Genomic DNA, 25,182 nt, shown 5'->3' with positions numbered 1-25,182 from the left:
AATAATGGGCAGACTGAGGCACGGTGTTGTTCCCCCCCCCCCCCCCACCCCCCCTAGTCTGGGATACACAGGATGGGAGCAAAAATATCTGTTCGGGCCACAACTTGTGCACTTTGTTTTTGAATGATCATAGTGATAAAGGTAAAAAAATGATTCTCTCTGGAAATAATGCGTGTTAAAAAAAATATCATATTCTCTCTGAATTGTAATTCGTTGGAAAGTACCTAACTATGCTGTAGCTGTGGTTGTCTCTTCCAACAGGTCTTCGAGTGAAAAACTAAACCCGTAAAAAGTTTTGGGAAGTTTCTAGAACAGCCATGATTTGTCATAGTGTCATGAAAGCCGGGACAGCTTGTGTCGACGCACACACTCCATGCGGGTGGTTTATATCATAGCTTCAGTCCAAGCTCCTGCATAGCTAACCGGCACAGAAAAGGAGGTTAGTATCCCCATCCCTACTGTTCTCTGCCTCTAGCGGAACCACTGCTTTGAGCCCAGGACTGCTTCTGTCCTCTCATTTGACAGTGATTAAAAATCTCTCCTCTATACAGTAGAAAAAACTCAGAAGAAGAGACTCTAAGCTTCTCTTCCTCTTCCCACTTCCTCCCACTGCCGCCGCTTCCTCCCCACTTTATGACAGCTGTGACAAAATAACCAGCCCTCTCATTATGTTATATGCAAACAATGATAAAGGGGACTGTATGGAGATGTCATGTTAGACAATCAAGCAGGGGACCTCTGACACGCAGCCACCAGCGTATAATAAAGTGGGCCTGACTGGCGCGTCTCCTAGACAAATGACACCACACTTAATTTGCTGTGCAATGTTCCTGTAATTAGAGTGAATTTGGCACAGGCACGGGGAAAGACAGCTAGATCAAGGTCTTGATGAATTAGGGGTCCACTGTCAAGATCAAATCACATTAATCAAGGTGGCCGTGTGTAGAGACAGGTTTTTCTACCCCCTCTACTTCCCTAGTGCTGTGATAAATAGCCCTGCTGAAGCCAGGCAAACAGTATGTATCACCATCAAATCTACTGAATTGAAATGGAAATGAAGCCAAACACTATTTCCAGAATTCGATTGACGTTTTACTACTATCGTTTTTAAGATAAAGATAAAGTCTTTACTATAGCAAAGGTCAAAAACGTTCTGGTTAAATTTCACTTGTTAAACAACTGAGATGTTGCTACCAAAACAATCATGGCCACTACTAACCAAGCTAATCATCCAACGGACTGCACAGTAACCTGAAAGTTGAATGAATGTAACCATCACAGAACCAATTACTATACTGTATTGGAGACCTCTGTACTGTGTGAGAGTGTAATGATGTTGTTTTCTTGGGACCAAACAGATTAGGACCACTATAACACAGTAATGAATGTAGAGGACTGTTGTAGGTAGAGGGGGAAAGGTTGTGTGTGTGTGTGTGTGTGTGTGTGTGTGTGTGTGTGTGTGTGTGTGTGTGTGTGTGTGTGTGTGTGTGTGTGTGTGTGTGTGTGTGTGTGTGTGTGTGTGTGTCATGTCATTTGTGATGGATCCAGCACTGTATAGCTAACTAATGGAAAGAGGGATGTGTATTGGCTGGCCACAGGCTAGTAGGTTGATACTTGGCAAAAAGCAAAACTGTCCCCCATAATCATCAACTGTTTTAGGAAATGAGGTATGTGAGGAAAAATGGTAACATTCTGTATTAACTGACATTGGATAGTAATTTGAACTTTTTAAAGATAATAATATTTCATCTGTGATATTAAATCTGAGCAACACTTTTGCTCTCATCCTTCAAAGGGAAGGTTGCCCTTTAAATGCTATGCAGCGTTGGCTAAAACAAGGCTATCTAATAGCTAATTGCTATGTGTTAGTGTAAACAGCTTGTGTATACAGTAGAAACCAGCCTGAAGAAGACTTACCCATGCATGGCATGTAGGGTGTGTGGTTCATAGAGGTATCTTCCCTCGTGGTGACGCATGTCAATCGGGATGGGCGTGTGGAACGTCGGGAATACGTGGTGAGGGGCTGCAGAACAGAGAAGAAGAGGGCGAGACGGAGAGAAAAATAAGAGCTGGGCTTAAAAATAAGAGCTGGGCTTTTCAAAAGCTACGTTTCAAAGGCAAAACGGGTCTACAATAAAGCAACGTGAATTTCAGTGCAAGCTGTGCAGTTTCGCCTAAAATATTGGCACTGTCACACAAGGGGAGTGGAATAAATAAATAATCAAAGTCATCCTAAGAAATCCTACATCTTGAACATAAAAGATCTCCAACTGGGCTTTTGACAAAGACCTGCAGCTAGTCAGTCTTTGAACTAAGGGGGATGATGGACTGCATCAAGGAGAACTGGAGTCCCGACGCAAACTGGGCCTGACAGCATTGGGAATCGGCTTCTTCTTCTAGCCCCCTGCAACAACACTACCCATCCAAACAGTAACAGCACAGCCCTCGTCAGACGTCTGAGCAGGTGGTAGACAGTAGACACTGTAGACAGCACTGACAGGGTAGTATACTGTACCCAGCTACTCACTCAGTCCCACTCTAGTCTAGTCGAATCAAATTCCCGAAATGCCACAGTATTATTTAGCTGTGAGAGAAATCATTATTCAGGGTTATACAGGATTACAGGCTCAGAGTCAGAGCCCAATGAAACACACATTAAATCATTTCTAGTTTAATTTACTTAAGATATATTAGTACGGGCCTCCCGGGTGGCGCAGTGGTCTAGGGCACTGCATCGCAGTGCTAGCTGCGCCACCAGAGTCTCTGGGTTCGCGCCCAGGCTCTGTCGCAGCCGGCCGCGACCGGGAGGTCCGTGGGGCGACGCACAATTGGCCTAGCGTCGTCCGGGTTAGGGAGGGTTTGGCCGGTAGGGATATCCTTGTCTCATCGCGCTCCAGCGACTCCTGTGGCGGGCCGGGCGCAGTGCGCGCTAACCAAGAGGGCCAGGTGCACGGTGTTTCCTCCGACACATTGGTGCGGCTGGCTTCCGGGTTGGAGCCGCGCAGTGCGGCTTGGTTGGGTTGTGCTTCGGAGGACGCGTGGCTTTCGACCTTCGTCTCTCCCGAGCCCGTATGGGAGTTGTAGCGATGAGACAAGATAGTAATTACTAGCGATTGGATACTACGAAAATTGGGGAGAAAAGGGGATAATTAAAAAAAAAAAAAAAAAGATATATTAGTACATTTACAAAATATAGTAAATGCTTTGTAATTGAAGCCCGTTTCTCAGCAAGGCTGTTGGTAGAGACCTGATGCGCTAACTTTTGTGTAAGACACGCATATCATTTTAAGGTACTTTTCAATGGCATGTTACTGTATTAGGGTTAGCATGAAACGGGAATGCTTTAAAAACAGCTTTACAGTCTCTTAACCAAAACCAGACCCAGGGACACAGGAATTGTATTATTTATGCCCGGAAACACAAGAGAGCACAGCTGGCCACGCATGGAAAATTGAAAAAAAAACAAGAAATTAAATGTAGCTTTTATGAGGCTTAATTCATTTTTTATAAAACATTTTGATGTAAGGCATTTCAAGACATATTTGAGGGCCCCAAAGCAGACGGTCAAGGAGAAGGCCGGTCTCCAACCGGGAACTCCCCCCCCCCCCATACTGAGGCACCGGTCGGTCCAGGATCCAAACCAACAGGAGGCATCCCTCTGTAGGCCGCACCCCGCAGCAGCTGGTCCTAATTTATGTTTTACAAGAAACTCCCTGGCTGAGATTCTCCATCCAGAACCTGTTGAAGTGAATGCTACGCTGCGTCAACTGCAACAGCATTGCTGTGTTTCACAGCAGCGATTTCGAAAGCAACCCTCGATGACTCTGGCCTGAGGGTGATCAAATGGAATTCAGTGAGGAGTTTAGAAGCTAAAGTCCCCCTCTGTCTCTCTCCTGACCACACCTCTTTAATGGAGAGGGTGCTGGGCAGGCAGGTCACTCCTGAGGAGCTGAACAAGTTCTTTGTATAGAGAGGGCAGTGTTTGTATAAGCTAAGGACCAAGAGGTCAGAGGGCAATGTGGGCGGAGAGGAGCCAGGCCAAACGTCTTATACTAGCATTCACAGAGAAGACCTCTGGTAATCTGGGCTGAAATAGGAGCTTTTCTGTCCACCCACCACCACAGAGTGGTTTCTGTAGCGACCACAACTGTTGGCCTGTTTGAAAATGCTTCGTTGTAGTGGAGCTTCCCATTTTAGGGAAGACTTGGAGCTCTTTCTAAACATCCCTGTATGAAAGCCGGCGAGAGGGGACCTGCTTTACATCACAACCAGCAGTAAAGTACCTCGTACAAACAAACAGTGAGAAGTCAAACCGCTAGGCAGCAGTAGTAAAGGTCACGGGATATGTGTCACGAAGACCGTTTCCTTGTTTGCAAATACAGAAGTTACAGAGTTGCACATTTCACTTGACAGGTCATAGATACTGGGCAGCGTCCCATCGAGTCAGAAGGGACTGTTTATAAAGTGCTGAAAGGACAGGGCTGTTGGAAGACTGTTTCTATTTTAGCGTTGCTAGAGAGATCAGACTAGGAAGCAGGAGAGGAGCTTAGAGAAGCGTGAGGAGGCAGGAAGCGCTGGCTATTTCTGGCTCACAGCCATCCACCACCGACAGGGCTGTATACAATGAGGAGAAGAAGAGGAGAAGAATGGTGCATCATTCATAAACAGTCCCAGCTTCGTTATTTAGTTCCCCCTCCTTTTAGTAACATCCCACACCACGGAAAGAGAATACTCCGATTGCCAGACTGAGATCCAACCTTATCAAGGCTCCACTTCATACAACACCCTTAATCAGCTGATATACAGTCTTTTCCGTAAAACAGTCACTCGTTTTCGGGTGTTATTTTCAGAGCTCAAAAAATGTTTCCCCCCCTTTTGTTTGAGATGAACAAGGACCTTGTTTTAATTCGCAGATCTAATGGGCCTCCATTCAGCCGGTACCTACACCCTTCACTGAGGTGTAATCCCACCCGCCCCCTGTAAAGTGTTCCAGTGGGGTAAAATGAATGTTAGCAGGGCAGCACTCTGACAGCCGCGGCAGCGCCATATTTAATTCATTGTATTTGAATTATGTCCCTCATTCACCAGGTACACAATCTTCCTTGGCTTTTCTCGACAGCCTCCTTTTTATCACCGGGCTCAGTCGTAGAGATAATAAACTTCTGGTTTAAGGTAATTACTTAATCAGGACAAACCTGTGTGTTAAGCAGCGCTATTAGGCGGTGCGGTGATAAATCAGAGCTGTAGCGACGGTGTGATGCTGCTGGGTGATTACATCCACGGTCTAATCAGTCTCTGGGAGACCCTTGCGGTCGTTAAGTACCTAAATTACACAAACAGCATGCTAACAACACGGTGCTTGTCGCGGGGCCGTGGTGGAGGACAGAGGCGGCCCGTCGGGATGTTTGTTAATGCCAGCCAGGCAGCCACCAGCACGACGCAGCATGCTCACCTTCTGCACAGTGATGCATGGAGGTTATTGGTAGGTGGCTCAGGACCTAGCTGACGAATTCTGATACCTTCCCCCTCCACTCCCTGTCCTGCAGCTCATGGTGGGGTACCGTAAATATTACACTGAAGTTAACAATTAAAGTTGACCAGTGGGCCTCCCGGGTGGCACAGTGGTCTAGGGCACTGCATCGCAGTGCTAACTGCGCCACCAGAGTCTCTGGGTTCGCGCCCAGGCTCTGTCGCAGCCGGCCGCGACCGGGAGGTCCGTGGGGTGACGCACAATTGGCATAGCGTCGTCCGGGTTAGGGAGGGTTTGGCCGGTAGGGATATCCTTGTCTCATCGCGCTCCAGCGACTCCTGTGGCGGGCCGGGCGCAGTGCGCGCTAACCAAGGGGGCCAGGTACACGGTGTTTCCTCCGACACATTGGTGCGGCTGGCTTCCGGGTTGGAGGCGCGCTGTGTTAAGAAGCAGTGCGGCTTGGTTGGGTTGTGCTTCGGAGGACGCATGGCTTTCGACCTTCGTCTCTCCCGAGCCCGTACGGGAGTTGTAGCGATGAGACAAGATAGTAATTACTAGCGATTGGATACCACGAAAATTGGGGAGAAAATGGGATTAAAATAAATAAATAAATAAATAAAAAGTTGACCAGTAACAGGAAGGACGGTGGAGCTTTTGGTGTGGAGCTTTTGGTGTGGAGCTTTTGGTGTGGAGCTTTTGGTGTGGAGCTTTTGGTGTAATTCCTTATAATCACATTTGTATTTTCAAAGCTTTTAAATTGAGAGGCTACTGAGAGCTATTCCGAAAGCCAATCTGAAAATCTAAAGCCGCTTGTTCCCCTGCCATCTCCCAGAGTGCCGTGCAGCACGAGGCCCTGTGTGTAGCAGCAGTTGGCATGGGGTTTTGTAGTTAGGACCCCAGGCAGATTGTACTGGAGGTATTTCCTGTCTGAGTGAGGCTAATTTCCCCTGTCATTCTGCTAGTAAGACAGAAAAGCTTTTCATTTCACTGCTGAGGTCTCTCCTCCCAGGATATCCATTAATCTCAGTGAGCCCATTACGCCATCCAGATCTGGGATCAGTTTGGACCTGAAACAAGAGGGATGTTATTTTTGCCTGTATAACAGAAAAGCAATAGGACTGTCAACACCTGATGAAAGTATATTCTGACTTAAAGACAGACACAGAAAGGATTCCACTCCGTATAATTGTGGGAATGTCCCTGAGTGGATCTCTGTGTGAAATAGCATGAAGAGTTGGAATGTTTTTTTAAAATATAGTTTTTTCACCATCAAATGTGTTTAGTCCTCCAGGCCAGTCCAGGCAATGCAATGTACAGTATGGTCCCATTAGAACCCAGTGTTTCTGCATGTGTGTGTGTGTGTGTGTGTGTGTATGTGGAAGGGTGTGTGTGTGACTATGAGAAAGTGAGAGGGCCTGCTGCGGTGCTCCACCAGATGTAAAAACAAATGTTATCACCCAAAGACTAATAGATGTGAGGGCCTAAGCACCGGGACATTCCAACACTGCTTCCCCCATGGGGGGATTGGACCCAGTCAGTGAATCAGGTGAACACATGCAGCCTCCTGAACTCTCCAGAGCGCTCGCCTTTTGTTCTCCCCCGCTGCGTGTGAACAATAGACCTGTCTGGGTGATAGAATAAACCCTGCTCAGGGTTGGTCAATCCCCCAACTGGTCCACTGAGTTGACTGGCTCAGGACGCCCATGCTGCCTCTTCTGCCTGCCTCAGGGCTCTCTCAGGGCTACGCTACATACAACGTCCCCCCGAGTGGTGAAGTCTTTTGTTGACATGTGAGAAATGTAATAGCAGGCATCCGTAAGGGATGGAATTAGTGGCTAATATGTACGCTTGTGGAATTAAAATAGCAGCTTGCAGTCATTTTCATGTGTGATTGATTCTAGCGGGCTTATATAAAGTAATCCGAGTCTTATGTTTAAAAACAGGCGCCCAGGTCAGATAAAAAACATTACTGATGTGTTTTGTCATACTTATGAACAACTGTCAATGTGAGTTTCCATTGTGAAAGATCAATATCCTCCGTTCTCACAGTAAAGTCACTTTTCCGGAATAGGTCAGTGAGTGTTGAGTGTGGCCACATCATGGTGTGGGTGTTGGGAGCCGCTTCGCTCCGTCATGTTTAGGTGACCCGGTCCTGGCTACTCTTTGTTTCCTGTCCCTCCTCGACCCCTCAACACCTCTCTCCCCTATTATCCCCTCCCGTAATTCACCCCCAACCATTATTAATGGTGCATTAACTTGGCCTACACTTTTAATGAGCCTGTTTTGGTTTGCACCCACTCAACCACCCTACGCAGTCACACAAAGAGGGCTATTATTCTGGTGACAAAACATCACCATGGTGGAGAACTCCTGTCCCACACACAGGGCAGAAAGACACACAGAGGCCGGTCAGATAGATCCACTGCTACAGACTATGGAGAAGACAGGGTGATCTGCTGAGGGGATGGGAGTCAGTTAGTTACAGCAGCAACGCTCCTCTGTTTTACCATGTTGTGTTTAAAACAGCTGTGGAGCATTATTGTTGTGCCGCCTGCCTGCCTGTCTGCTGGAGTTTTGAATGTCAGGTGTGCTTTGCTTTATGGTGTTTTCGGTCAATTAAAACAGAACCCCGGGCATGTTTCCGTGACGAACACTTCAGAGGGGGAATATGACTCAAGCATGAGTCACTCACACAACAGCTTTAAAGGCCCACTCTGTGGTAGAACACCACTAGAAGACTGCATTACTGAACACTACAGTAACTCTATGCACTGTGGCTGTAGGACTAAATCGTCTTTTCAATTGAAAAGCAATGACTTAATACGATCAATCAGTCAAGTTACCATCCTTATTCTAGAACACAATTACATTTCTTAAGCCATATGTTTTTCACCAGAGCTTGCATTTTTTTTTTGCTAGTCTCTAAAACTAAATAAAGCTCAGACACCAGAGAGAGGAAAGGTAAAAAAACAAGCGTTAGCCATCTTGAGACAAAGCATATACCCTCAAATAACCACTCCTCTTAAATCACAATACTCTGTGGCATTGTGCAGACTTGCTGGAGTTGGGCCATTTCCTGTGTCGTGGGGACGGGCCTGTCCGTCATGTTGTCAGACTACAAAGTGAGAGGAATGTTCTTGGAATGCTGACTCACACAAGTTCTGTCCCTGCACTGTGCTCTGTGGGGCGCCGGCCGGGTCCCAGAGGCCCCTAGTGTGCATGGAAGGTACAGATAACGATCTGTGGCCCTGACCCCTCTGACTCTCTGCGTTCCCAGATCACCCTATAACGCAACTCCCGCTGGTACCCCCGGGACGGGGCGCGTGATGCCCAAATAATTTGATTACGGTCCAGAGATCAGCTGGCTGCCCCTCCTAGATCTCCGCCCGGTGCTGTCCTCTGCTCTCCTCTCAGCAGAAGAACATCACACAAGTTTACAATTAGAAGGTATGAACGTAACTGAACATAGAATGGAAACTTCCCAAGTTCATAACAACGACCTTGATAAGGAACAGGAGAATAAAGAGAGTTAATGCCCTCACGGAACGTTTTCAAACAAACAGGACAGAGTAAAGACAATAAACACACAATGTTAATGAGAAACAAAACTCTGTTAAAAACATGAAGACCCTAAACGTACTATTTTATTGGCACTAAAAAGAGGTTCGCCTGCACCACACGTCAGCTGTTGTTATCACAACAGTTAATGAGGAACGTCTGTTGTTTTATTTAAAGATGACCAATGCCAAAACATTTTCTACTCAAGTATTTTATCCCTAACGTGAAAATCACCACAAAAGAGTTTGCATGAACATGAAAAAAAACACAATACAGCCAGGCTTTTTATGGAGAGATGACGGCAGGAGTCTGTGAAGCCTGTAGCCTCACAAGCCTGTGAATCCCAGACCAGTGTTTCTGACTAGGACCAAATATCACTCCCCTGACCCTGCTCCTCCACTGCCTTTCTTTCATCCCCCTTTCTTTCGACGTTGCGACGGGAGCCTGCTCCATTTTTGCTCCAGCTCTGCCTGTGTCGCGCTCACTGCTGTCGCTCCCCACTTCCGCACTAAGCAGCAGGCCAGGCCACACATTGCAACAGCCAACAGGGCTCAGCCAGGAGGATATCTCCACTCTAGTCTCAGACCCCTGGCCAAGAACTTCAGTCACATCCCTTGACATGTTCTGTAGTCTGGCTGCAGTAGCAGCTGCTTGTCTCTGTGCATCAGTAAGCTACATCCCACCTAGCTTTCCTTTGGTCACACACACTAGACTATTCAAAACCCCTTTAACGCTCTGGCAAATATTGTTGAACAAGCCCTGTGCACACTTGCAACAATACGCCCGTCGTCGGCTGAGGGGCCTGGATGAGGCTGGGGCCAGTCTTTTATTAAGACTGCTGCAGTGACTTGACTCCACCACCCTCTCCAGCCAACCCTCTCTCTCTCTCCCTCTCTTACACATCCCCAATAGGACACCCCTGACCCCCGTAATTCAGGGGCTGAATACCAATGGCAGGGGCACAAAAACCCAGGCAAATAGAGCAGTGTGTAATGATAAAGTGCTTAGTCTGTGAAAGTCGCTGCCCACACAAAGAGAGAAGAGTACACAGTCAAACACGAAACTCAAACCTCTAACATCTAACTGAGTATAAGATTAACAGAGATCTCAACAACTCACAATCAGATAAGGGATATTTTAACAAGGAATACAATCAGTGGAAAAATCACAGTTTTGAATTGTTGTTTTATTAAGCAGTCGACTAAAGCAGCGGTAGGCAACCCTGTTCCTGGAGTGTTGTGGGTACTGCAGGCTTTTGTTTCAACTACGCATCACACCTGACCAACTGAGCTAATTGATCAGTTCAGTGATTGCCTAAATTCAACACACCTGGTCTTCCCGGTCGGTTAAATCAAAAACATGAAGTGCTGCAGGGTTGCCCAGCCCTGAACTAAAGGGTAATGCTTTGAGATCACGAGGCAAACAACACAATGGCCATCCATTGCCCACGAGACAAGCTATACAGTATGATAGACTGTGTCATTGTGTGGTCATTAAAGTGAGACATTGTTGAAAACCTCTTCCTTCAGTAATTATAATTAGACCATGTATCCATGACTTGTGAAATTCCTTCATTAGAAAAGGATAAATGAACAACGTGATTTGTGACCTTATTCTAGTCTGGGCCTGCTTAGCTAGTTAATTAGTGTGTAGACGCTCAAGCATCGGGTGGAAGACGAAGCATGTTACACCAACAATTCGTTTACAGAAGGACCATTGGCCTACTGAGAGCATCAGAGACAGTAACAACAAACACTACACTCATTTCATCCATTTGTCGTATACCTCAATTAACATACATACTTACAGAAAGAACATTAACGACATGTATAATCCAATAGTCAAATAAAAGACACTTAGAATTTTGCTGCTCGGGCTTTAACCTTTCACTGCAGTGGGCTGAATCAGGATCAGAGTGTTTCTTGGTAGTCTTAAACAAATCTACTTTGAAACAGACGTATACACCTCACACACATGGTTATGGGCTTAAACAAAGAAGACACTTGTACCATGTCAGATATAGAGTTGAGTTTGCATCCCAATAGTATACTTTATATACATCACAGAAGGCTGAAATATAACAAAACGGTTTGACATAGGAACACTGGATTTTCGTTCTTTAAAAAAAAAAATCTTTATAATTATGAAATTATGAAAAATATGAATAACATTCCACCCATGAGGCCAAAGAGGGCGCTTTTGGTCATTGACTGCAGGAAAGGGCCACAACGGAGTAACCTCATCCAAGTTTTCCAAATAACACTGCTGCACTCTCAAAAGAAAGAACAGAACAGTGAAGGTTTTTACCAACTGAGACCCTGATTGTGAATTGTCCTTAGACTCAGCTACTATCAATCTTACCAATCTTACCAATCTTACCAATCTTACCAAGCCTGGGTACTAGGCTCTCATAATTACATGGCGTAGAGCTCAGTGATTCCAGTATAATTTGAGAGAGGAATGGGCATGGGTCCTGCTGGGGTGGAGAGCGAGGCTCCCTAAACCCTGCTTGCTGCATCCCACCTGTGTGTGTGTGTGTGTGTGTGTGTGTGTGTGTGTGTGTGTGTGTGTGTGTGTGTGCGTGCGTGCGTGCGTGCGTGCGTGCGTGCGTGCGTGCGTGCGTGTGCATGACTATGGGGCCAAAGCAGAGAGAGTGCTGCTGTGCGGGACCATCAGTTCTGCTCTGGTTACACTCCAGACGCTGGGTCGGCTCTGTACAACTACAACCTCCAACCACTACAAGGTAATAGAGCTGACAGGTTGTCAGCTATGATTGAGTTTTGCCTTCAATGAGAAATGTGTCATGACACCCACAGCTCAGAGACGAGTTTTTCCAAAATGTGTTCCCGCTGTGTTTTTAGTTGAGTTCCAACCACATGGGGTAGAGATAATATTTAAATGAAAAAGCTAGCCTATGAAGTAAGTTAAATCAGACAGATTTTGTTGGTCAAATTATTTTGTTAAATATGCGTATCGGTAAATGATCTTGAACTCAAGCCAATGTAGAAAAGGTCCATCCATCCCTCCCCTGTTTTTAGCACGTTGTTCAGTGAAATCTGCAGGACTGCTAGCCAAGTCATTAGCTAGTGAAAACAGATCAATCTCTCACTATTTAGTCTCCTTTCACCTTCTGACTTTCTACATCCCCCACTTCACCGCCGTCAATGGAAACCCTTTGTGCGACTCAGATGGCACCCTACTACCCTATGGTCCCTGGTCAAAAGTAGTGCACTAAATAGGGAAAATGCTGCCTTTTGGGATGCCCCTCTACCTTGGTTTGCCCTCCCTGCCTCTTCACTCAAGGGCCACTGGGTATTTAGATTTTCTCCATGTCTGTTCTGTTCTCATTGGAATCTCCTTCCCCTTCCCTTCTCGTCCCAGGCCTTTTTTTAGGCAGGCAGACTGACTGATGATGGGGGATCAGGAGAAGTGGCAGTGATGGGAGGAGGAGAGGAGAGGGAGAGAGAGAAACCCCCATTTGGGGGAAGTACAAAGGGTCTCATTGAGAGGCAGGTCTTTCGTCAACCCTGAGGGGAAGAGACGTTCATTACTGGAGGGGAATACGGTCACCTTCGTTGGGCCTAATTTTGTCAGTTCCACTGGAGGTTGGTGGGAATTCCCAGCTCTACTGGGGTCTAGCTGTAATTTTGGAGACTGACTGACTTGAAGTTCTAATACTTGCAAGGGTGTTCCTGTTCTGTGTTTTATGGACTATAGCTCGATTGATTAACTAAACTATTTGATGATTGCTTTCGCATTATCAGTGTACATTATACACGCATGTGAGAGCGTTGAATTGTATTGAATTGTATGCTCAAGAAATGTATAGTAAATATGCATTTGGATTTGGTCTGGATTCCTACTCCAACTAAGAGCCTTTTAGAGTCTTTTTAAATCTCTCTGGTTCTCTCAGAGAGAGAATACGGCTTGCTAATAGGGGCCCATTGACTTCACTGTGCTTATGAGGGAAAATACGGCTCAATCAGGGAATTTAACCACCTGCACTTGTTTATAGTCATTAGCAGTTGGCCATGGGCCACTGGTGATGTGTGGACTGGACGTGTTATAGGTTTTACAGTAAAACAATAAAAAAAATACGAGACCGTTTGGTGGAACACCTAAGGTTTCACAGTTTAATATTTTATTTCAAATCCATAAATGTACCGTAACCTGGTATTTTTTTGTAATGATTCATAATTAGCGGACAAATACACTGCTGTGGTGTTTTATCCTCGTTTGAGCTTTGATTTGCGTATTAAACTCTTGACAGTCTTAACGAGATGATATTGCTTCATCTCCAGCTGTTTGTCTCTGTAGTTACAAGGCAATTAGTCCGCCTTCTCTTATTTCAAATCCCTTTAAGCAGTGTGATAACAATTCAACTTTATTGCACTACTACTAAAGCAGTTAAATATTGCAACTGAAACACAAAAGGGGACAAATTATTATTATTTTGTATAAAAAAGGTCCCCCACATTTCTTTGCTACAATATTTATTTTCCTATGAATGGTAATGCCTCAAAAAAGGAGTTTGAGGGAACTGAAGTGGCTAGGAGTTGATGATAAATGTCAGAAAAAAATCAGAAAAAATATGAAATATCCAATATCCCACCTCATAGCTCATATTTTCCTTTTTGATAACATTACAAAGACAAATTGCCTCATAGAAGCTACATTTTCCTCACTGTATGGGGCTGAATACGCATGGGAAACGCTGGTGTTACCACTAACCAGTCTTAAATCCAAACAAAATCACATGTCATTATGATGGACAACTGAAGCAGGAGGCCTGAATAGATGTGAGGGGGTCTCATTGTTGATCCAAACGGAACCCCCTCCGACTTGCCACCCTGCTCCACACCCACCCATCCAGTCTCCCGTGTCTCTCTCTCTGCCTCTCTGCTTCAGCCCACAGATTTCTCATGTCCTGCCGCCTCCTTCCTTCTATTTCCCTCCTCCTTCTCTCTCTCTTTTGTCAGATGGAGTTAGGAACGGGCCCATGCTGGAATGGGCAATATTTCCACATCAACTCTTTGGGCCTTTATTATCATTGCTTAAATGAATAAGCATTTCTTATTTGTTCATTTTCATTTTAGAAAAATAATTGGGGGATTTAATCAACGACTTGTGTCAAGCCACAAGCTATTCAAAGTACCTAGTTATCAAGTGAATTGAAACTATTTCAGGTCCAATTAACAAAATGGAGGGAGCCCTAATTCATTACTTGCATTAATGTGATACATGTCTCTATTTATGTTTACTCATGAAGGACTTCCTCCCCTCCCTGTACTGTATAAACCTCAATGTTTGTAGGGTGCATGAAGGTGTAAACGGATCTACTCCACACTTAGCATTGTCAGACTGATCCTACCAGCACCACCAGGCAGAATGATGTGGGAGGACGGGAGCTTGTTTTGGGGGTTTGGCACAGCCGTGACGGCCCTCACAGAGCCAAGACGCCTGGGAGTCTCCTCTCCTCGTCTCCCCCAGCAGGGTGAGGCTTGCCTGACTGACTAATGGAGGGAGGGAGGGTTCACCTGGAGCCCAGCGACAACTGGCTGCCAGCCAGACTACTCTTGGCAGGGTAATGTCTACACAACACAACACGATCGAGTGAAGAAAAACAGAGGGAGAGAGAAACACAAAAGCAATATTACACCACAACACAAATACTCTGATGGTGTCTCGCACGGCCCAGTCAGGACTCACCCAAGGCTGTCCTCTCGTCTCCTCCTCTCCTCCCTCCCTCTCACTCGCTTCTTCTTCTCCTCCCCTTTACCCGTTTATCATCCCCTCATCATGCAAATGAGCACTGTGTGCAGCAGGGCGAGCGCGCGCACACGACGAAAGCGCCTGAGACACAGACTCCTGCTGCAGCCACAGTGATTTGCAATGCTCAATAACTCTTGGTGTGTTCTTTTCTGGATGGGTGAGTATCACAGATCAGTACCACATGAGTACATCTGCTGTCCTGTTGCCTGGTGCTCCAGTCCTGACCCTAACAGTTAACTACTGAACATGCGGAGCGTGTTGAGAGAGGCTGAGAGAGGTAACTGACCCAGCCCACTGCAGTGAAGATTCCATGTTCCAGATAAACACACAGCGCCATGGTAAAGTGAACCTCAGTTTACCGTATGAGGTTACGAGCTAATCGGACACACACGTGTTGTGTTTTAATTCTGCAGAGGGCAGATGTGTCTAAGCTGAGGTCCGTTATGAGAACTTTAGTCAGTCTGGTTTGAGCCCAGATGACCCGTGTGCCCCTCACTAGGGTCCCACGCCCTGATCTGTTTACACAAGGAGTGCACCACGCTAGCCGGCCCGGTCCAGTGTATGTGTGTGAGTGTGTGTGTGTCTGTGTGTGTGTACCGTCTCCCTTCCCCTGTATCTGTTTATTATGGTTTGGGTAATCCACAAGCCCTGTGGCTACACTGTCAGACAGTAAGCTAACAGTGGCAGCCTGGGGCTGGGCTGGGCTGAGGAGTAATTTGAACATATAAGAACACAACACAACACACGGCAGGGAAAGCAGCGCTGAATCAGAACCTGCTGGGAATGGTATGCCGCTTCTTGAAGAAGAAGGGAAAAAAGAAGTGGGGGATTTAGACTCTTAATTCCCTGAAGCATCCATATATCGCTCTCTAAACCTCTCTCAACCTCTCTTAACCTCTCTAAACCTCTCGCAACCTCTCCAAACCTCTCTCAACCCCTCTCAACCTCTCTAAACCCCTCTCAAACTCTCTAAACCTCTCTCAACCTCTCTAAACCTCTCTCAACCTCTCTCACCTCTCTAAACCTCTCTCAACCTCTCTCAACCTCTCCCAAACTCTCTTCCAACACTTGTAAATCTCCAGGAATGTAGCATGTTGTTTTTGGTGCTCAGTGCATGCTAACTCAGTCTAATGGATTTGAGAGATTCATGTCTCTCGACGTTGTTGCCCAAAGCTCACTATTACATTAGACTTTGAACTTGGAATAGAAGTACACCAATGGGACAAGTATTGTTTGATACCCTTTATTACAGGGACTGTTTAGAAGGTCTATAAATCTCCTCTTGATTAAGAGTGATAAACCGGAAAACCAAGCCTTCAGCTAACAATACCTAGATTGATAGTTTACTATAGTCACCCAGGTATAGTGATATTTTAATGACAGAGGTCCCACCTTTTGAAAGAATTCACAGTCGTAGATATTCAGTACAGCTGCAGTGGCTATGGTTTTATTTCCATTAGCTGTTTCGCTTGAGGGAGACAAAAATCACGCAACATAACATATATCTGATATCTTGAGTATCTAGGCCATTCATCTTTAAACTTTTAACTCGCTCTAATCACAAGCATATCCCAGCACAACAAGAAACAACTTCTTGAAAGAGAGAGAGAGAGAGAGAGAGAGAGGGAGGGGGAGAGAGAGAGAGAGAGAGAGAGAGAGAAAAAAGAAAAGAAAATTCCCTTCTCAGGAAGATTAGTGGCCGTCCTTTTGGACTAGTAGGAAGAGGTGTACTGGGGGACGCAGAGGCTTTTTCTGCCGCATTTTTCTCTGCCAGTGGCCTGACCCCCGAGTGCTCCCTGCCTGTCCCCCAGTAGCTCATGTGCTGCTGCTGCAGAGGGGGCCAGTGGTGGGGGCCGGGGGCTGGGGCACGTACATCCTCGATCCAGCCTCAGCCCCCATCAATTATTCCCTGCTGTAGCCAGGCAGCCCTCAGCCCTAGGCCCAGACATCAAGGAGGTGATAAAGAAAGCGTCCTTATCGCTAACACACCTCTCTTTAAAACACTATTTACACAGCCCAGACCCATCCTCCATCTCCATCCATCTAGCAGAGGACCCATTGACCAGGGTCTGGGATTCCATTTCTCCTATCCAATCTAAATAATGTTACTGTTAGCTCTAGCCACCTTCATACCGACTAAGGCATGATAGGACCTAAGCATTTTAACAGCCAGCAATGTTTATCCCAGTAAAGATAGCTACAACAGTGCCGTCCGTCATTGATCATTACCTCTGTTCATTACCTCAAGAATAACATAGGTATAAGTCATCGTCTGTAAGAGGAAACAGGCTCAGAGGAAAATATATCTCATTGTTTTTTCCCTGGTCTCTCCTCTCCCTCTCCGCTCCTCTCCCTCTCCGCTTCTCTCCTCTGGCGCAGTGGGACTCTCTGAGCCTGTTTAGGCCTGGCCTGTGGGGGCTGTGGGACTCTGTTTAGGCCTGGCCCCGGGTCCAGGGGGCCAGACTGGGAGGTGCTAAGTACTTGGCATCCTCCCTACGGGCGGCCCGACTCAGCAGAAAGAGCCGGAGCGTTGCAGGGGAGAACCCGGGGGCCGAGAGGCGCTCGCCGCGCCACATCAATCACCCTCTCCAATGACAAACTCACTCTCAGCAAGATGTATGTCACCAGCCACCAAAGCCAGTGAATCAAACATTACCAGCAGAATAGCACCAGCTCTGGCTCCTATGGCCTAGTTTAGTAAGCATGGATAGAGAGGTGAGAAAGGTATTCAAATAGCTTAATCCTTTGAAAACAAACGTTGCCCTTTTCCGGTTTCTCAGCCCCTGTTACAGACCTTCCTATATTTCACCAGCATACAACTTTTTTTTATATATTCAAAGAACAAAATTATATTTATCAACACATATCAATAAGAGTTGAATAACATTATAAGGCAAATATTCACCTCTTCCCGAAAATCTCAGTACAATTTCGACAATGTATGACGTCTGTAAATGCCTTCCAAATTATGAAACGGATTTGAAATCATAAAAGTCATGCATGAAACCCCATAAACCTATACACCCGGTCTACCCGGGCCGGCAGCCTTTATAACCGCTAACCAGACAGATGCGGGCTGTCACAGGAAATACAGGAGCTCATTTCAATTCATTAAAGGGAACCAAAACCCTGTGCACGGCCCAGTGGTGAGGGTTAGCTGTGCTGTGTCCAGGCCCAGCAGTTACCAATGAACACACACACACAGAAAGTGAGGCCAGCCATGCTTCAATAAGCAACGTGGGCTGCAGTCCAGAAGTTGAACTCAAGACTTTTTATAGGTCCAGTTAACATCACCTTCCAATATAAAATACAGACTGTGGACAGGAGCAGCAACTAGAGCTCCGTCCACCCACACACACACACACACACACACCCACACACACACACACACACACACACACACACACACACACACACACACACACACACACACACACACACACACACACACACGCACACACACACCCCCACCCCCCCCCACACACACACACACACACACACACACGCACACGCACACGCACACGCACACGCGCACACGCACACGCACACACACACCCCCACACACACACACACACACACACACACACACACACACACACACACACACACACACACACACACACACACACACACACACACAGGAATATCATCAACAGGACCAGACAGAGACCAGGCTGGTCGGTCGGTGCACCTGGGCCCCCATTTTAAACAAAGTGACTCCTACTTGAGTCCAATGTATGCACGCGTCGACGCCACCCCCCATTTCCATAGACCTCTGGGATAGGAGACCAGACCTGGGCTGCCTGCATGTTCACATCAAATAAATGACCGCTCCATGATAAATGGTTCTATTAACAATCCAGATTGTTAAACTCTGATATAAAAGATGGGAGTGTGGAGTGGCCCATTCATTGCACCCCCACCCTTCCGGTCTACACGCATAGAGTGCTTGTTTTTTTTTATGCGTAAATAACATATTAAAACTCTGCATTAGCCCTGTCCTCTGATAGAGAAGATATTGTTGTGAATAAATAACACAGACAGGAGAATAAAACGGGGGGGGGGGGGGGGGGGTTGTTCTATAATGGAGCTGGCCGGCCATGTCTGGTCCTCTGAGGTGGGCACGACTTAGCTGACAAGAATCCACCAGCCCGTAGTAAACTACACACTGACAATAAAGCTACAGCGCCGGAGCAGAGGCAGTATATTAGAATTGTCTCCTTTTCATTCCAAAGCAGGAGGCGGTTCTGCTTGGGAATGTCCTTTTAAGTTCAAGGACCTTGTCTCTTTTGGCTGCGCTCATACTGCATATTCACTTATCTGTGTCTGGCAAACAGGAATAATAATGCATATTATTGACATAAGTAATTGCCCTGTCTTGGTGTGCTGGCAGATTTTAGACCTAGAAAGCTATAACTCTATAAGCTGGTTCTACCCAGACCCGATTATATTGGACTGAGGGTGTGAGTGTGTGGTGTTATTACGATCAAAATACGGACGGTGACACTATTCTAATAGTGGTAGGGTAAAGGAGTTATGGGAAGAGAGAGGCCGATGGATGCAGGTTTAAAACAGCAGCTCCACTTTAGATCCGCAGCCAGGGGGGGGGGGGGGGGGGGGGGACAGAGCAACACAAGCCTGGAACACAGCACCAGGCAAAGACCCAGCAGAACCTGAGCCATTACAGACCAGGGGAAAGCATAGTTATAGCAGGGCAGGGAGGAGACAGAGGGTGGGGTGGTACAGAGGGCCTGCCTTGTTACAGAGGGCCTGCCTCTCTCCAGGCCCCTTTGAAAGGGAAATCAACCTACTTTAAAGAGCCTCTCTACGGGGCTGAGGGGGCTTATCCACAGAAGACGATTGGCCCAGCAGAAGGGCCTCTCTATCGCTCGCTGCGGCCGAGAGTATTTCAACATATGACCTCAGCGTGTGTGAATTGGCTCCATTGAGGAAGGCATACTGAGATTAAATTAGAGAGGGCGATCACATTAACAGATTAGGATTTTCGGTTCGTAGGCGATCAAACGTTTTCTTAATTGCCAGAAGGCTCAGGTCTGGAACCATATTCCTTCACAACAAAAGAACCATTGTTCAGACATTCCAAGCTCCATATTAGAAATGCTTATTCATGGCAATTTATATGATTTAAGTAATTGTAGAGTAATAAAAAATGAGTGAGTTAGTTGGAAATAAATCAATAGTCAATATAATTGAGTTAACGATATTGATGTCGACATGAAACAAGTTGTTGAAAACAAAGTCCCACTTGATTCATGTCCCATTTATAGTGTATGTAAAATACGTCCTAGATTGATTTAGCCTAATAAACAATTCATCTTTCATTTCTTAATAATGGCAGGCCACCAAGCCCTTCATTAAATAATACAAATGTCACTAAATCACAAGTAGTATTATCATTTCAAAGGTAGCCGTCAACCTGCATCTCCGTCAACCTGCATCTCCGTCAACCTGCATCTCCGTCAACCTGCATCTCCGTCAACCTGCATCTCCGTCAACCTGCATCTCCGTCAACCTGCATCTCTGTCAATCTCTAAAGGAAGGGCCATGTTGTCAACGGAGCTTTGCTCTACCAGCCATTTTTTTGTAATTCATCACCGTGATACTCTGGAGGTTAAGCACAAGGTCTTCCAACCTCATTATACTGGCCTTTCATAACACATTCACTGACATCTTTAAAACATGCATTCTCTGTCTGTCTGTCTCTACTCATCGCGGTGGACACTAGTCTCGAACGTCATTTCAAAGACAAAACTATCCGTGTTATTAGTGTCCTCATACATGTGTGTTAATTGAAGTTATCAGTGACATCTTGAAATTGGTCTAATTAACGAATTAGCTTTGGCCCTTCTGATAGGTTAAAGAATTAGGATTCACTCTGAATTAAATTAGGAGAAAAACTACTAGATTCTGTAGCAAGAATTCCTAGTAGATGTTTAAGACATCACAGAATCGCCCTTATAGACAGACGCCTACTATTTGAACTCTTTGTCAACTCAAATTGTCTTTCCATATTCTCACACAAAATCATTCAATTATTGTTGGACTAACGGGCCGTGCTCTACAAACTCCACAAGGCTATGAAAACAAACTTGAGGTCTATAGAAGTTGTAAAAAAAAAATGGGCCTGATGTCAATCGTTAGGGACAAAAAATGAATGGCCTATTTTTAGCTTTGTTCTTCCTTAAACAATTAATGGATATTTCTTTATCATGGCAGGCCACCAAGCCCTTCATTAAAGAGTAAAAATGTCACTAAATCACAAGAAGTCGTATTACCATTTCAAAGGTAGCCGTCAATCTGCATCTCTGTCAATCTTTGAAGGAAGGGCCATGTCGCCCACTGCAACTCTGCTCTACCAGACATTTTTAGTAATTTATCAGTGGGATACTCTGGAGGTAAGAACAAGGTCTTTCAACCTCATTATACAGGCCTTTCATCACACATTCACTGACATCTTTAAAACATGCATTCTCTCTCTGTCTCTCCCGACCGCCCGATGAAAGAGGTACACTGCTACTTTTCATTAATTTCAACAAACACAGCCATTTGACCTTTCCCAGGCCAGCCCCATGTAGTTATACGAACCATTAATCAGAGATTATGCCCCCAAATCGAGCCACGTCACTGTCTTTAGTCTTTATGAACTTCTCCTCGTGACAGACACACATGCACACACTCACCCCCCCCCCCCCCCCCCCCCCCCCCCCCCCCCCCCCCCCCCCCCCCCCCCCCCCCCCCACACACACACACACACACACACACACACACACACACACACACACACACACACACACACACACACACACACACACACACACACACACACAACCACCCCCACCACACGCACACACACACACACACAACCACCCCCACCACACGCACACACACACACACACACACACACACACACACACACACACACACACACACACACACACACACACACACACACACACCAAACACACACACACTGCTATGCTACAGTACCTGTTCAGTATTAATGATGCTCTTTAACAGGCCCCTGCGTTACATTACTGATTCCTATCAGCTCCACTGTAAGTCACCTCTGACTGCTCCAGGTGCTACAGGAAGAGCCTTATCAGGGACGATTAGAGCCCAGAGCAACTTCTCCCAAGACAGCATTTTATCTTTGATATGTATATTTCATGTGCATGTTCTCTCTCAAACCTCCTCCTTACCCCCGGCCCTATCGGTCTCTGTAAGACCTTGGCTTGTGTGACAGTCTTACAGTATGAACGGGAGTCAGGGACGCAGGGACCCTTTTCCTTACAGTAAAACCTGTGTCAGCAGGAGAAGTGCTCAAACAAACCTGGAGTCGAGGTGCACAAAAGAATAGAGACGGACCATTATCCTTACAGTAAAACTAAAACCGTTTCCCCCCTCCCTTCTTTAAAGTCATTGAAGAAAAGTGTACAGTACCTCTGGTGACAGCTGAAGGTGAGAGTTTCTTTGGGAGGTCAATGAAGCCGTTTCCATCCAGACCAGAGCCTTTCTTCTCTGTGGTCGTGGGGGCAGAGGTCTCCATTCTGGACATCAGAAGCTCTGAAGGAAACGACACGAGGTGGCATTGTCATCGTCATATCATTATATGACATGCATACAGTAGGTCAATGATATGTATACAGTAGGCCAATGATATGTATACAGTAGGCCAATGATATGTATACAGTAGGCCAATGATATGTATACAGTAGGCCAATGATATGTATACAGTAGGCCAATGATATGTATACAGTAGGCCACATTATACAGTAGGCCGCATCCTCTGAAGAGATCCAATGTGTTTTTTCGCAACACGTTTGAAGATAAGGGTGTATTATTCTTAGCAAGCGAGGCTGAACAATCAGTTGAAATAGCGCTGATAAAAAGATCCACAGTTAAATAAACTTTGATGCCAGCCAGGCTAGGTTACGCCAAACCCCCTTTGGAGACAGCAAACCGTAGCATGAATCACTGGGGTCCTGGAAGAGAGCAGCAACTTAAATGAGATTTCTTTCAGGACAAAACCACTACATGTTTGCACTGCAACCAAAGATAAGCGGCTAGGTTCAACAAAGATAAACAAGCGGCGCGCTGCCCGCCAAGTCATTCTTCGTTTAGATGGCTGTTGGAGCACGTTGATGGCTGTTTGAGAGACAGTCAGATCTGCACACTGCAGGCTGGGCTCAGTTCAGTTGATGTTATAGTTTGCTAACACCTGTTTTACACAATATAGGCAAGATTCTTCCTTGAACGTGTTGTAAAGTCTGGGCTTAGTGTATCTAGATCGTAATGGCTGTCTTATTAATAAGACTCCTGCCAAGACTACGTGTAAGTGGGGTATGTGGGAGGTATGTGGAGATGGGGGAGGAGGAGCGGTAAGCTGTCCCTCCTCCTCTGAAGTGCTGCGACACATGGTCGTATCTTCCCCCAGCGTAGACTGGCCGGACAGACGGAAGACAGAGGAGACAGAAGAGCCAGGGCTATGGGACGCTACAGGTGTCAGACACCACACTGACAGATGGAAACCAAGGTAAACAAATGACCAGGGGCACGCTTGATCTCTCCTGTTGGTCACCAGGGCCCTCTCCTCAACTCCTCTTGTTCTCTCCTCTCCACTCCTCTACTCTCTCCTCCCCTCTCCTCGACTCCTCTTGTTCTCTCCTCTCCACTCCTCTACTCTCTCCTCCCCTCTCCTCGCCTCCTCTTGTTCTCTCCTCTCCTGTCCTGTCCTCTCCTCTCTCTTGTTCCATGACACTGATGAGGAGGGCATGTCAATAAGATCCACTGATAGTTAAAAGGCTTTCAACACTCCATGACACTAATCCCAACCTCACCTAAATGTGTGAATGGCACATATTATTACTAGGGTGTAATGAATGACCAGAAGGGGGATTGAGCAGCTAAAAACTCTAGCCTGACTGATGTTAACTAATGAAAACCAAAATACACCAAAGGACTGGCTGACGGGGACATGAATGAATGACACTACACTAGTGCTCTCATGTGCCACATTTACCACCCTCCCCACAAAGCAGCGTCGGTGGAGAAAAAGGGCCCCTGGCCCCCCGCACTTGCATGACTGTCTCAAAAAGACACCACAGCAGTAAAGACAGTAGACAAAGCTGTCCATCAGGCCTTTACCTCCTGCCAACCCTCCCAGCTTGTTCAAGGGGTAGTAAACTGTGTTTTAACAATGTAGACCTACAAACTCACTGTCTGTCCGGCCTGTTTAACTGTTTCACCATGTCAACTGTTTGTGACTCAGTCTGTGAAGACTAAATGGGTTTCCAAGAATGGCACAAAAAGTTCAGTTCATGTCAAGTGTGTGTGTTTGTGCATGTGTGCGTGTGCATGTGTGCATTCGTGTTCCTGAGTGTGTTTTTGTGTGTGCCTTTGTGTCAAGATAGGAATGTCTTATCTCTGAGAGTCATGGCTAAATCTGTTGATGGTAGAAACAATAAACCATACCTTTATTAAAGTTGAAAAGCTAAATTAATAAATGTGAGGGAATAGACTAGTATTATTTTAGTAGCTAGGAGATGGTTAATTACCATGATAATAAACCCAGCAGTAGATTTAGATAATATAATAGATCAAATAATATACTAAAATAATGAACTTCTACCTCCTATTGTTTAACCGTCATTACCTTTAAACACGACACACAATGATCCATTTAACCGTGGAAATCGAACAATGCAAAGCCTTACAAAAAAGGTTATTTATGACAGAAGAACAACAACTCCTCAAACTACTTCCCCATTCAGCCTCTGTCTTTGTGTTGCCTGTTTGTTTTAGCACCTCGGTCTTTAACTGAAGTTCCCTCCAATACGGTTCGGCTCTCTTTTCCTTTCAGGAGCTCTGAGAGGAGAAGAAGCTCCAGCAATTTTGTACAGGGTATATCCCATGTGTCTCTAAACCCCACCCTACTAGATCTACAAAGGTAAAGATTTAATGCGTTGTATTCCGTTCCTACTCTTCAACTATTGTACAGTTGAAGTCGGAAGTTTTCATACACCTAAGCCAAATACATTTAAACTCAGTTTTTCACAATTCCTGACATTTAATCCTGGTAAAAATTCCCTGTCTTAGGTCAGTTAGGATTACCACTTTATTTGAAGAATGTAAAATGTCAGAATAATAGTAGAGAGAATGATTTATTTCAGCTTTTATTTCTTTCATCACATTCCCAGTGGGCCTGACGTTTACATACACTCAATTAGTATTTGGTAGCATTGCCTTTAAATGGTTTAACTTGGGTCAAACGTTTCGGGTAGCCTTCCACAAACTTCCCATAATAAGTTGGGTGAATTTTGGCCCATTCCTCCTGACAGAGCTGGTGTAACTGAGTCAGGTCT

General features: G+C 45.9%; 1 protein-coding gene across 1 annotated transcript in view; it reads right to left on the bottom strand.

The window, feature by feature from the left end:
• LOC120050733 (zinc finger protein GLI2-like) overlaps positions 1–22,367 on the bottom strand; it is a 68,674-nt gene extending 46,307 nt beyond the window's left edge. The window contains exons 1-2 of the mRNA XM_038997295.1: positions 22,262–22,367; positions 1,918–2,023 (exon numbers count right to left, since the gene is read on the bottom strand). Coding sequence (XP_038853223.1) covers positions 1,918–2,023; positions 22,262–22,367 — 212 coding nt within the window. The remainder of the gene's footprint in view (positions 1–1,917; positions 2,024–22,261) is intronic.
• Positions 22,368–25,182: the final 2,815 nt, after the last annotated feature.

The sequence above is a fragment of the Salvelinus namaycush genome, chromosome 7, assembly GCF_016432855.1.
Source record: "Salvelinus namaycush isolate Seneca chromosome 7, SaNama_1.0, whole genome shotgun sequence".
NCBI lineage: Eukaryota > Metazoa > Chordata > Actinopteri > Salmoniformes > Salmonidae > Salvelinus > Salvelinus namaycush.
This window is presented reverse-complemented; position numbering and strand designations above follow the sequence as displayed.